Source organism: Somniosus microcephalus, chromosome 4 (assembly GCF_052327205.1).
Source record: "Somniosus microcephalus isolate GS21.2 chromosome 4, FLI_Smic_1.0, whole genome shotgun sequence".
Classification (NCBI taxonomy): domain Eukaryota; kingdom Metazoa; phylum Chordata; class Chondrichthyes; order Squaliformes; family Somniosidae; genus Somniosus; species Somniosus microcephalus.
Window position 1 is genome coordinate 13,630,205 of NC_140990.1, and position 12,233 is coordinate 13,642,437.

Sequence of the window (12,233 nt, forward strand, 5' to 3'; positions counted from 1 at the left end):
TGTCTACCATCCTCCAGTCTGAAAAACAGCCATTTACCACAACTCGCAGTTTTCTGTCCTTAAGCCAATTCCTTTCTGTGCTGTAAATTCTATCTAAAATCTCTCCTAATTTTAAACACCTCAAGTAAATCACCTCTTAACCGTCTCTGCTCTAAGGAGAACAATCCCAGCTTCTCCAGTCTCTCCACATTAACTGAAGTCCCTCATCCCCTGGTACCATTCTAGTAAATCTCCTCTTAACCTTCTCTGCTCCAAGAACAATCCCAGCTTCTCCAGTCTCTCCAGATCACTGAAGTCCATCATCCCCTGGAGCAATTGACTGCCCTGGAGGAATCTGGGAACGCACGGCATTCCCTCTCCGATAGCGGATTCCAGGCTCCCATGGAAAGCGAGTGGGACGAGGTGAAGGAATGACAAAAGGTTCAGCTCGGTGAATAAAGTCTCTTTATTTCAAACACTGGCCTCTCTCTCTCTCTCTCTCTCTATGTCCTGTGTCGGCCCAGCCCCGGGTCGGGCGTGGATTGGCTCCGGCTTCTCCGCTGGCCTGGCCATCGGGAGCCTCGATCCGCCCACCGCCGTCGCTCCGCAACACGACCCCAGATCCCCGCTCCCCCTTCCTCAGCAGCCCCCCGCCCCAGTGACTGGGAATTACATTGGGGCCCGCCCTTGGGGGACAGGGATTGGGAATCGGAGATTGAGATCTGATTGGGATCAAGGATTCTGATCTGGGATTTGGGATCAAGTGATTGGGAATCAGATTGGAATTATCAATCGACAATTGGGATCAGGAATCTGGGGTTCAGATTTGGGATTGGGAATCTGGGATTAGGTTCTGGGATGTTTGGTCAGGGATTTGGGATTAGAAACAGGGATTGGAATTGGCAATGAAGAATTGGGATCAGGAATCTGGGATTCAGATTTGGGATTGGGAATCTGGGATGTTTGGTCAGGGAGTTGGGATTGGGAACAGGGATTGGAATTGGCAATGAAGAATTGGGATCAGGAATCTGGGATTCAGATTTGGGATTGGGAATCTGGGATGTTTGGTCAGGGAGTTGGGATTGGGAACAGGGATTGGAATTGGCAATGAAGAATTGGGATCAGGAATTTGGGATTGGGTCAGAGGGTGGTGCCCCGTGCATGGGGACAATGTCCCTGAGTGTTGGGGCGGTGGGGGTGTAGTGGTTTAGGCCGAGGGCCTGGCAAGTTAGCTTCCCTCCTCCGCACCCACCCCTTGCGGTTCCGTCATTCGCTCATGGTCAGCGGAGGCTCATGTGACCCAGCAAGCGGGTGAAGCGCAGTGCATGATGGGACAGCTCGGTCACCTTGTCCACCATGTCCTGGACGGCGGGCAGGGCCGGGTACCGGAGAGCGGCCCCCTTGGTGGCCAGGACCGCCGCCTTCAGGGCCTGGCACAGCAAGGCCCCCGAGCGGCCCACCTCGGCCCTGACCCCCGGGGCCCGGGCCTGGCGGGACAGGGCGTCCCCAATGAAGACCAGCTTGTGGGCGCTGACGATGACGTAGCGGCCGTGGCCCACGAAGGCCCGGGGCGGCTGGCTGGCGTGCAGGCAAGAGAAGAGGGCGTCGATGGCCCCCAGCAGCGTGGCGAAATGGGCGTCGCTCTGCTGGGCGTAGAAGGCGATGAGGCGGCGGTCGGTGGCGGGCAGCGGGTCGTGTACGGGGTCCGGGGGAGCTCCGACCTGTAAGGGGGGAGGGGGGAGAGAGAGGAGGGGGAGAGAGTGTTAGTGTGGGATTAGAGAGAGTGAAAGAGAGAGACAGAGAGAGCGAGACAGAGACATAGAGAGAGAGACAGAGAGAGAGAGAGAGAGACAGAGAGAGAGAGAGAGAGAGAGAGAGACAGGGAGAGAGACAGAGAGAGACAGAGACAGAGAGACAGAGAGAGAGAGAGAGACACGGGGAGAGAGAGAGAGAGAGAGACAGAGAGAGGGAGAGAGACAGAAAGACAGAGAGAGACAGACAGAGACAGAGAGAGAGAGCGACAGAGAGACAGAGAACACAAAGAATTCGACCCAACACAATCGTCGCTAAGCAAAAGGAAAAATATCTGACGTATTGGGCAGAAACAACAAAAACCCAAAGCAAACTCAATTGCTACTTGGCCCTAAACAGACAATACAACATAGCTGATTACCTGACCATGGTAAAGGATAACAAACTGAGAAGAACCTTGACAAGGTACAGACTTAGCGAACATAGCCTAGCGATCGAAAAAGGCAGACACAGGCAGACCAGGCTGCCAAGAGAAGACAGGATATGCTCTCACTGCAGTCAGGGAGTAGTGGAGACAGAGATGCACTTCCTCACAGCCTGTGGAAAATATCAGGGCATCAGGGAGAATTTCTACCAAAAATTCTCACAAATATGCCCTGAATTCAGAAATCTGAATGACAACCAAAAACCCCCATTCCTACTGGGGGAGGAGAGAAGCTGTGTAACACTGGCGGCACACTATGTTACAGCTTGCCATGAACAGAGGGACAACCAGTAAACTAAGAAAAGAGTATATATAGACAGGGCGAATGTATATTTATACACTCAGGGATATACCTGTTTGTACACTGTATGAATAGAACTGCGTTTATGTGCTCAACCATAAATGTATTTTGATGCTTTGGCAACATAAGATGTACCTTATCATGCCAATAAAGCGATTTGAATTTGAATTTGAATTTGACAGAGAGAGAGACAGAGAGAGAGACAGAGACACAGAGAGTGAGAGACAGAGAGACAGAGACAGAGAGACAGAGAGAGAGAGACAGAGAGAGAGACAGAGACAGGGAGAGAGACAGAGAGAGAGACAGAGAGAGAGACAGAGAGAGAGAGACAGAGAGAGAGACAGAGAGAGGGAGAGAGACAGGGAGAGACAGGGAGAGAGACAGAGAGAGAGAGACAGAGAGAGAGAGACAGAGACAGGGAGAGAGACAGAGAGAGAGACAGAGAGAGACAGAGACAGAGAAACAGAGAGAGAGACAGAGAGAGGGAGAGAGACAGAAAGACAGAGAGAGAGAGAGACAGAGACAGAGAGAGAGACAGAGAGAGAGAGACAGAGAGAGAGACAGGGAGAGAGAGGGAGAGAGAGACAGGGAGAGAGAGGGAGAGAGAGAGGGAGCGAGAGAGGGAGAGAGAGAGAGGGAGAGAGAGAGGGAGAGAGACAGGGAGAGAGAGAGGGAGAGAGACAGGGAGAGAGACAGGGAGAGAGAGAGGGAGAGAGACAGAGAAAGAGACAGAGAGAGAGAGACAGAGAAAGAGACAGAGAGAGAGAAAGAGAGAGACAGAGAGAGAGAGCGGAGGAACAGGAACAGAAAGATGAGGATTGAGAGACGGACAGTGAAAGCAGAGACAGACACAGAAAGATCAAGGACACACACACAGAGCCATGAGCGAACAGGTTGTCTTTTGGTTCTTACCTGGTTCTCTTTGAGTTGCTCTGTGATCTCCGTGACCTTCCCGGTACTCGACACTTCCTTCTGACAAACGTCAGGAATCTCCTTCCCCTGCGAGGGCAAAGGAAGCAGAGATGACTATTCAGCTTTAGGAGGCTTGCAAAAGCCAGAACCAATTCCACAGTCACACTGAGGCCTACACAACCCTGCCAGGCCAGGACTATTCCCAGGCACATTGAGGCATACACAACCCTGACAGGCCGAGACCAAATCCAGTCACAGTGAGGCCTACACAACCCTGACTGGCCGAGACCAAATCCAGTCACAGTGAGGCCTACACAACCCTGACTGGCCGAGACCAAATCCAGTCACAGTGAGGCCTTGACCTCGTTACTCTCCCGCTACTTGATCTCCCACACCTTGACCTCCCTTCACTTTCCTTCCCCTTGACTTCGCCCCACCCTCCTGCCCCTCGACCTCCCGCCCCGCGACCTCAGCACCCACCTGTAATCGGACGTACTCGTGCTCCTCCGTCAGCTGCACTCCCTCGTACACGTTGGCGCCGTCACCAGGCTCCCCCCGGACATAGGCCGGCGTGGGCGGGAGAGGCCTGGTCTGGATCCCGGCCTTGCCCCCGGGCTCGGGCAGGGGAGGCAGGGGCCTCCGCGAGTTGGGCTGAGCCTCCCCGAGGAGGGGGAGAGGGGGCTGGGCCTCAGCCTGGGGCTGGGCCTGAGCCTCCCCGAGGAGCAGGGAGGCCAGGCCCTCCACGTGACCGGCGATCCGCCCGGTGACGGCCGTGAATTGGCTGAGGTCCTGCAGGCCGGAGAGGTTCCTGCCGGCCCCGGCATCCCCCCGCTCCCAGGCCTCTAGCCTGCGGCCCAGTTCGCCCAGCAGGCCCAAGGCCTCTTCCAGGCCTTCCAGGTGAGGCCCGAGGCCTGGCCTCGGGGGGTCCCAGCCCCGGCAGCAGGCCAGGAACTCCCTCAGCGAGCAGCCCAGGCTCCTGGCGGCCGACCGCACCCCGCTGCTCTCTGCCTCGGCCCACTGGCGGCCCCCAAGGCCCCGGCTAACGGCCTCCATCAGCCGGGAGGAGCCCCCCAGCACCGAGAGGCGCAGTCCGCTCAGCCGCTCGGCCGGGGATGGCGCCGTGCTCATCCCTGCCGGCTCCCGCGGCCAATCGTAGAGGTCCTCGGCCAACGATGGGTCCCGGGCCACCGACGGCGAGACTTTGGCCACCTTCCGGGTCAAGCTTGCTGGGACATCGTATGTCTCGTCGCTCCTGGGCGCCTCCTTCCCGACCGAAGACGGGACGCTGTAGACCTGCAGATGGAATGGGTTAAATGCGAATTAGTGCTCCCTTGACACTGCCACCCATCAAACACTCCATTTGCCTGTAACTGAGGGAGCGCTGCACTGTCGGAGGGGCAGTACTGAGGGAGCGCCGCACTGTCGGAGGGGCAGTACTGAGGGAGTACTGCACTGTCGGAGGGACAGTACTGAGGGAGTGCCGCACTGTCGGAGGGGCAGTACTGTGGGAGGGCTGCACTGTCGGAGGGACAGTACTGAGGGAGCACTGCACTGTCGGAGGGTCAGTACTGAGGGAGTACTGCACTGTCGAGGGGCAGTACTGAGGGAGTACTGCACTGTCAGAGGTGCCGTCCTTCGGGATGAGACATTAAACTGAGGCCCCGTCTGCTGTCTCAGGTGCGAAGTAAAAGATCCCACGGCCAGTATTGGAAGTAGAGCAGGGGGAGGTCCTCCCTGGTGTTCTGGGAACCAAGATTTATCCCTCAACCAACTTTATGAATAAAAAAACAAGTTATCTGGTCATTTATCACATTGCTGTTTGTGGGAGCTTGCTGTGCGCAAATTGGCTGCTGCGTTTCCTACATTACAACAGTGACTCCACTTCAAAAAGTACTTCATTGGCTGTAAAGCGCTTTGGGATGTCCTGAAGTGGTGAAAGGCGCTATAGAAATGCAATTTTTTCTTTCTTCTCTGGATGGGGAGTGGGATGATGGTGGGTGGTCCCATCGGCGATAGGGGGGGCGGTGGTGGGAGGTCCCATTGGGGTGTTGGGGGTGGTGGGAGGTCCCATTGGGGTGTTGGGGGTAGTGGGTGGTCCCATTGGGGTGTTGGGGGTTGTGGGAGGTCCCATCGGGGTGTTGGGGGTAGTGGGAGGTCCCGTTGGGGTGTTGGGGGTAGTGGGAGGTCCCATCGGGGTGTTGGGGGTAGTGGGAGGTCCCTTTGGGGTGTTGGGGGTAGTGGGAGGTTCCATTGGGGTGTTGGGGGTAGTGGGAGGTCCCGTTGGGGTGTTGGGGGTAGTGGGAGGTCCCTTTGGGGTGTTGGGGGTAGTGGGAGGTCCCATTGGGCTGTTGGGGGTAGTGGGAGGTCCCGTCGGGGTGTTGGGGGTAGTGGGAGGTCCCGTTGGGGTGTTGGGGGTAGTGGGAGGTCCCATCGGGGTGTTGGGGGTAGTGGGAGGTCCCTTTGGGGTGTTGGGGGTAGTGGGAGGTCCCATCGGGGTGTTGGGGGTAGTGGGAGGTCTCATTGGGGTGTTGGGGGTAGTGGGAGGTCCCATTGGGGTGTTGGGGGTAGTGGGCGGTCCCGTCGGGGTGTTGGGGGTAGTGGGAGGTCCCATCGGGGTGTTGTGGGTAGTGGGAGGTCCCATCGGGGTGTTGGGGATAGTGGGAGGTCCCGTTGGGGTGTTGGGGGTAGTGGGAGGTCACATCGGGGTGTTGGGAGTAGTGGGCATTCCTGTTGGGGTGTTGGGGGTAGTGGGAGGTCCCGTCGGGGTGTTGGGGGTAGTGCGAGGTCCCATCGGGGTGTTGGGAGGTCCCATCGGGGTGTTGGGGGTAGTGGGAGGTCCCATCGGGGTGTTGGGGGTGGTGGGAGGTCCCATTGGGGTGTTGGGAGGTCCCATTGGCGTGTTGGGGTAGTGGGACGTCCCATTGGGGTGTTGGGGATAGGGGGAGGTCCCGTTGGGGTGTTGGGGGTAGTGGGAGGTCCTGTTGGGGTGTTGGGGGTAGTGGGAGGTCCCATTGGGGTGTTGGGGGTAGTGGGAGGTCCCGTCGGGGTGTTGGGATGTCCCGTCGGGGTGTTGGGGGTAGTGGGAGGTCCCATTGGGGTGTTGGGGGTAGTGGGATGTCCTGTTGGGGTGTTGGGGGTAGTGGGAGGTCCCGTCGGGGTGTTGGGGGTAGTGGGAGGTCCCGTTGGGGTGTTGGGGGTAGTGGGAGGTCCCATCGGGGTGTTGGGGGTAGTGGGAGGTCCCTTTGGGGTGTTGGGGGTAGTGGGAGGTCCCATCGGGGTGTTGGGGGTAGTGGGAGGTCTCATTGGGGTGTTGGGGGTAGTGGGAGGTCCCATTGGGGTGTTGGGGGTAGTGGGCGGTCCCGTCGGGGTGTTGGGGGTAGTGGGAGGTCCCATCGGGGTGTTGTGGGTAGTGGGAGGTCCCATCGGGGTGTTGGGGATAGTGGGAGGTCCCGTTGGGGTGTTGGGGGTAGTGGGAGGTCACATCGGGGTGTTGGGAGTAGTGGGCATTCCTGTTGGGGTGTTGGGGGTAGTGGGAGGTCCCGTCGGGGTGTTGGGGGTAGTGCGAGGTCCCATCGGGGTGTTGGGAGGTCCCATCGGGGTGTTGGGGGTAGTGGGAGGTCCCATCGGGGTGTTGGGGGTGGTGGGAGGTCCCATTGGGGTGTTGGGAGGTCCCATTGGCGTGTTGGGGTAGTGGGACGTCCCATTGGGGTGTTGGGGATAGGGGGAGGTCCCGTTGGGGTGTTGGGGGTAGTGGGAGGTCCTGTTGGGGTGTTGGGGGTAGTGGGAGGTCCCATTGGGGTGTTGGGGGTAGTGGGAGGTCCCGTCGGGGTGTTGGGATGTCCCGTCGGGGTGTTGGGGGTAGTGGGAGGTCCCATTGGGGTGTTGGGGGTAGTGGGATGTCCTGTTGGGGGTAGTGGGAGGTCCCGTCGGGGTGTTGGAGGTAGTGGGAGGTCCCGTCGGGGTGTTGGGGGTGGTGGGAGGTCCCGTTGGGGTGTTGGGGGTAGTGGGAGGTCCCGTTGGGGTGTTGGGGGTAGTGGGAGGTCCCATTGGGGTGTTTGGGGTGGTGGGAGGTCACATTGGGGTGTTGGGGATGGGGGTGGGCTGAGGTTGGTTGGTTCTATTGGGGTGTCATGGATTGGGGGGGGTGTTGGGAGGTCCCAGTGAGGTGTCGGATTGGGGGGGGGGCTAGTTCCGTCTCTGACCTCTTGCTCTCCTGTGGGATTCTCTCCATCCGTGTCGTCGTAGCGATGGGGTACGGGCGGGATGTCCCGGAGGGGAGGGTGGTCTGGCTCCCATCCAGCAATCGTGGGCGTGTTGTAAACCTGTGGAAAGAGGGGATGGGATGGCGATAAGGGAGCAGCATTACAGGTGGACCCGATTGGCTTCAGGGTGGGGGCACATGGCTTTAGAGCAGTAAGGCAGCCCTCTGATTGGAGAGCCCAGGACTCCACCATTAGACCCATCGACCCCTCCGATTGGAGAGCCCAGGATTCTACCATTAGACCCATCGACCCCTCCGATTGGAGAGCCCAGGACTCTACCATTAGACCCATCGACCCCTCCAATTGGAGATCCCAGGATTCTACCATTAGACCCATCGACCACTCCGATTGGAGAGCCCAGGACTCTACCGTTAGACCCATCGACCCCTCCGATTGGAGAGCCCAGGACTTTACCATTAGACCCATCGACCCCTCCGATTGGAGAGCCCAGGACTCTACCATTAGACCCATCGACCCCTCCGATTGGAGAGCCCAGGACTCTACCATTAGACCCATCGACCCCGCCGATTGGAGAGCCCAGGACTCTACCATTAGACCCATCGACCCCTCTGATTGGAGAGCCCAGAACTCTACCATTAGACCCATTGACCCCTCCGATTGGAGAGCCCAGGACTCTACCATTAGACCATCGACCCCTCTGATTGGAGAGCCCAGGACTCTACCATTAGACCCATCGACCCCTCTGATTGGGGAGCCCATGACTCTACCATAAGACCCATCGACCCCTCTGATTGCGGAGCCCAGGACTCTACCACTCGAACCATGCTATTTTTGCAAGATAAGGGAGTGAAGGGTTATGGGGAGCGTGCAGGGATGTGGCTTTGAGCCCAAGATCAGCCATGATCCTATTGAATGGCGGAGCAGGCTCGAGGGGCCAAGTGGCCTATTCCTGCTCCTATTTCTTATGTTCTAAGGGGGAGCCCAGGACTCTACCACTAGACCCACACTGAGGAGCCGCCCAGGACTCTACCACTAGACCCACACTGAAAGGGGAGCCCAGGACTCTACCACTAGACCCACACTGAAAGGGGAGCCCAGGACTCTACCACTAGACCCACACTGAAAGGGGAGCCCAGGACTCTACCACTAGACCCACTCTGAGGGGGCACCCAGGATTCTACCACTAGACCCACTCAGAAAGGGGGAGCCCAGGACTCTACGGGGAGCTCCAGACTTTACCACTAGACCCACATTGAGGGGGCGTCTAGGACTCTACCACTAGACCCACATTGAGGGGGCGTCCAGGACTCTACCACTAGACCCACATTGAGGGGGCGTCCAGGACTCTACCACTAAACCCACATTGAGGGGGCGTCCAGGACTCTACCACTAGACCCACATTGAGGGGAAGCTCCGGACTCTACCACTAGACCCACTCTGAGGGGAAGCTCCGCACTCTACTACTAGACCCACTCTGAGGGTACGCTCCGGACTCTACCACTAGACCCACTCGGAAAGGGGGAGCCCAGGACTCTACCACTCGACCCACTCTCAGGGGGCGCCCAGGAATCTACCACTAAACCCACTCGGAAAGGGGGTGCCCAGGACTCTGCCACTAGACCCACTCTGAGGGGGCGCCCAGGACTCTACCATTAGACCCACTTGGAAACGGGGTGCCCAGGACTCTACCACGAGAGACGAGGAGCCCAGGGTCAGTGAGAGGAAGCTGTGTTGCTCCGATGGGGTATAACCGAGTCCCACATCTTGCTGTACCTCCTCAGCACTGCTCTCGGAGATTCCCCTGACAGTCGGCATCTTGTAAATCTCCGAGTCGGGAACGGTGTACTCATTCTCATCCGCACTCAGCCGCGAGTCCGATCTGGATTCCATCTCCCGATCCGGAACGTCGGAAACCTGTGCGGAGAAAATCGGAAAAAAATGGTGACGCTTCACTGTCCCATCAAACACTCCCAGGGCAGGTACAGCATGGGTTAGATACAGAGTGAAGCTTCCTCTACACTGCCCCATCAAACACTCCCAGGGTAGGTACAGCACGGGTTAGATACAGAGTAAAGCTCCCTCTACACTGTCCCATCAAACACTCCCAGGGTAGGTACAGCACGGGTTAGATACAGAGTAAAGCTTCCTCTACACTGCCCCATCAAACACTCCCAGGGCAGGTACAGCATGGGTTAGATACAGAGTAAATCATCCTCTACACTGTCCCATCAAACACTCCCAGGGCAGGTACAACATGGGTTAGATACAGAGTAAAGCTCCCTCTACACTGCCCCATCAAACACTCCCAGGGCAGGTACAGCATGGGTTAGATACAGAGTAAAGCTCCCTCTACACTGTCCCATCAAACACTCCCAGGGCAGGTACAGCACGGGTTACATACAGAGTAAAGCTCCCTCTACACTGTCCCATCAAACACCCCCAGGGCAGGTACAGCGCGGGTTAGATACAGAGTAAAGCTCCCTCTACACAGTCCCATCAAACACTCCCAGGGCAGGTACAGCACGGGTTAGATACAGAGTAAAGCTCCCTCTAAACTGTCCCATCAAACACTCCCAGGGCAGGTACAGCACGGGTTAGATACAAAGTAAAGCTCCCTCTACACTGTCCCATCAAACACTCCCAGGGCAGGTACAGCACGGGTTAGATACAGAGTAAAGCTCCCTCTACACTGTCCTGTCAAACACTCCCAGGGCAGGTACAGCACGGGTTAGATACAGAGTAAAGCTCCCTCTACACTGTCCCATCAAACACTCCCAGGGCAGGTACAGCACGGGTTAGATACAGAGTAAAGCTCCCTCTACACTGTCCCATCAAACACTCCCAAGGCAGATACAGCACAGGATAGATACAGAGTAAAGCTCCCTCTACACTGTCCCATCAAACACTCCCAGGGTAGGTACAGCACGGGTTAGATACAAAGTAAAGCTCCCTCTACACTGTCCCATCAAACACTCCCAGGGCAGGTACAGCACGGGTTAGATACAGAGTAAAGCTCCCTCTACACTGTCCCATCAAACACTCCCAAGGCAGATACAGCACAGGATAGATACAGAGTAAAGCTCCCTCTACACTGTCCCATCAAACACTCCCAGGGTAGGTACAGCACGGGTTAGATACAGAGTAAAGCTCCCTCTACACTGTCCCATCAAACACTCCCAGGGTAGGTACAGCACGGGTTAGATACAAAGTAAAGCTCCCTCTACACTGTCCCATCAAACACTCCCAGGGCAGGTACAGCACGGGTTAGATACAGAGCAAAGCTCCCTCTACACTGTCCTGTCAAACACTCCCAGGGCAGGTACAGCACGGGTTAGATACAGAGTAAAGCTCCCTCTACACTGTCCCATCAAACGCTCCCAGGGCAGGTACAGCACGGGTCAGATACAGAGTAAAGCTCCCTCTACACTGTCCCATCAAACACTCCCAAGGCAGATACAGCACAGGATAGATACAGAGTAAAGCTACCTCTACACTGTCCCATCAAACACTCCCAGGGTAGGTACAGCACGGGTTAGATACAAAGTAAAGCTCCCTCTACACTGTCTCATCAAACACTCCCAGGGCAGGTACAGCACGGGTTAGATACAGAGTAAAGCTCCCTCTACACTGTCCCATCAAACACTCCCAGGGCAGGTACAGCACGGGTTAGATACAGAGTAAAGCTCCCTCTACACTGTCCCATCAAACACTCTCAAGGCAGATACAGCACAGGATACATACAGAGTAAAGCTCCCTCTACACTGTCCCATCAAACACTCCCAGGGTAGGTACAGCACGGGTTAGATACAGAGTAAAGCTCCCTCTACACTGTCCCATCAAACACTCCCAAGGCAGATACAGCACAGGATAGATACAGAGTAAAGCTCCCTCTACACTGTCCCATCAAACACTCCCAGGGTAGGTACAGCACGGGTTAGATACAAAGTAAAGCTCCCTCTACACTGTCTCATCAAACACTCCCAGGGCAGGTACAGCACGGGTTAGATACAGAGTAAAGCTCCCTCTACACTGTCCCATCAAACACTCCCAGGGCAGGTACAGCACGGGTTAGATGCAGAGTAAAGCTCCCTCTACACTGTCCCATCAAACACTCCCAAGACAGATACAGCACAAGATAGATACAGAGTAAAGCTCCCTCTACACTGTCCCATCAAACACTCCCAGGGTAGGTACAGCACGGGTTAGATACAGAGTAAAGCTCCCTCTACACTGTCCCATCAAACACTCCCAGGGTAGGTACAGCACGGGTTAGATACAAAGTAAAGCTCCCTCTACACTGTCCTGTCAAACACTCCCAGGGCAGGTACAGCACGGGTTAGATACAGGGTAAAGCTCCCTCTACACTGTCCCATCAAACACTCCCAGGGCAGGTACAGCATGGGTTAGATACAGAGTAAAGCTCCCTCTACACTGCCCCATCAAACACTCCCAGGGCAGGTACAGCATGGGTTAGATACAGAGTAAAGCTCCCTCTACACTGTCCCATCAAACACTCCCAGGGCAGGTACAGCACGGGTTAGATACAGAGTAAAGCTCCCTCTACACTGTCCCATCAAACACT

The 12,233-nt window shown here is 56.6% G+C and overlaps 1 protein-coding gene across 1 annotated transcript in view; it reads right to left on the minus strand.

The window, feature by feature from the left end:
* Positions 1 to 427: 427 nt before the first annotated feature.
* LOC147118325 (breast cancer anti-estrogen resistance protein 1-like) overlaps positions 428 to 12,233 on the minus strand; it is a 35,813-nt gene continuing 24,007 nt past the window's right edge. The window contains exons 3-7 of the mRNA XM_085984391.1: positions 9,425 to 9,565; positions 7,631 to 7,750; positions 3,909 to 4,721; positions 3,429 to 3,515; positions 428 to 1,700 (exon numbers count right to left, since the gene is read on the minus strand). Of these exons, the coding sequence (XP_085840517.1) occupies positions 1,260 to 1,700; positions 3,429 to 3,515; positions 3,909 to 4,721; positions 7,631 to 7,750; positions 9,425 to 9,565 (1,602 nt within the window). The 3' untranslated portion in view covers positions 428 to 1,259. The remainder of the gene's footprint in view (positions 1,701 to 3,428; positions 3,516 to 3,908; positions 4,722 to 7,630; positions 7,751 to 9,424; positions 9,566 to 12,233) is intronic.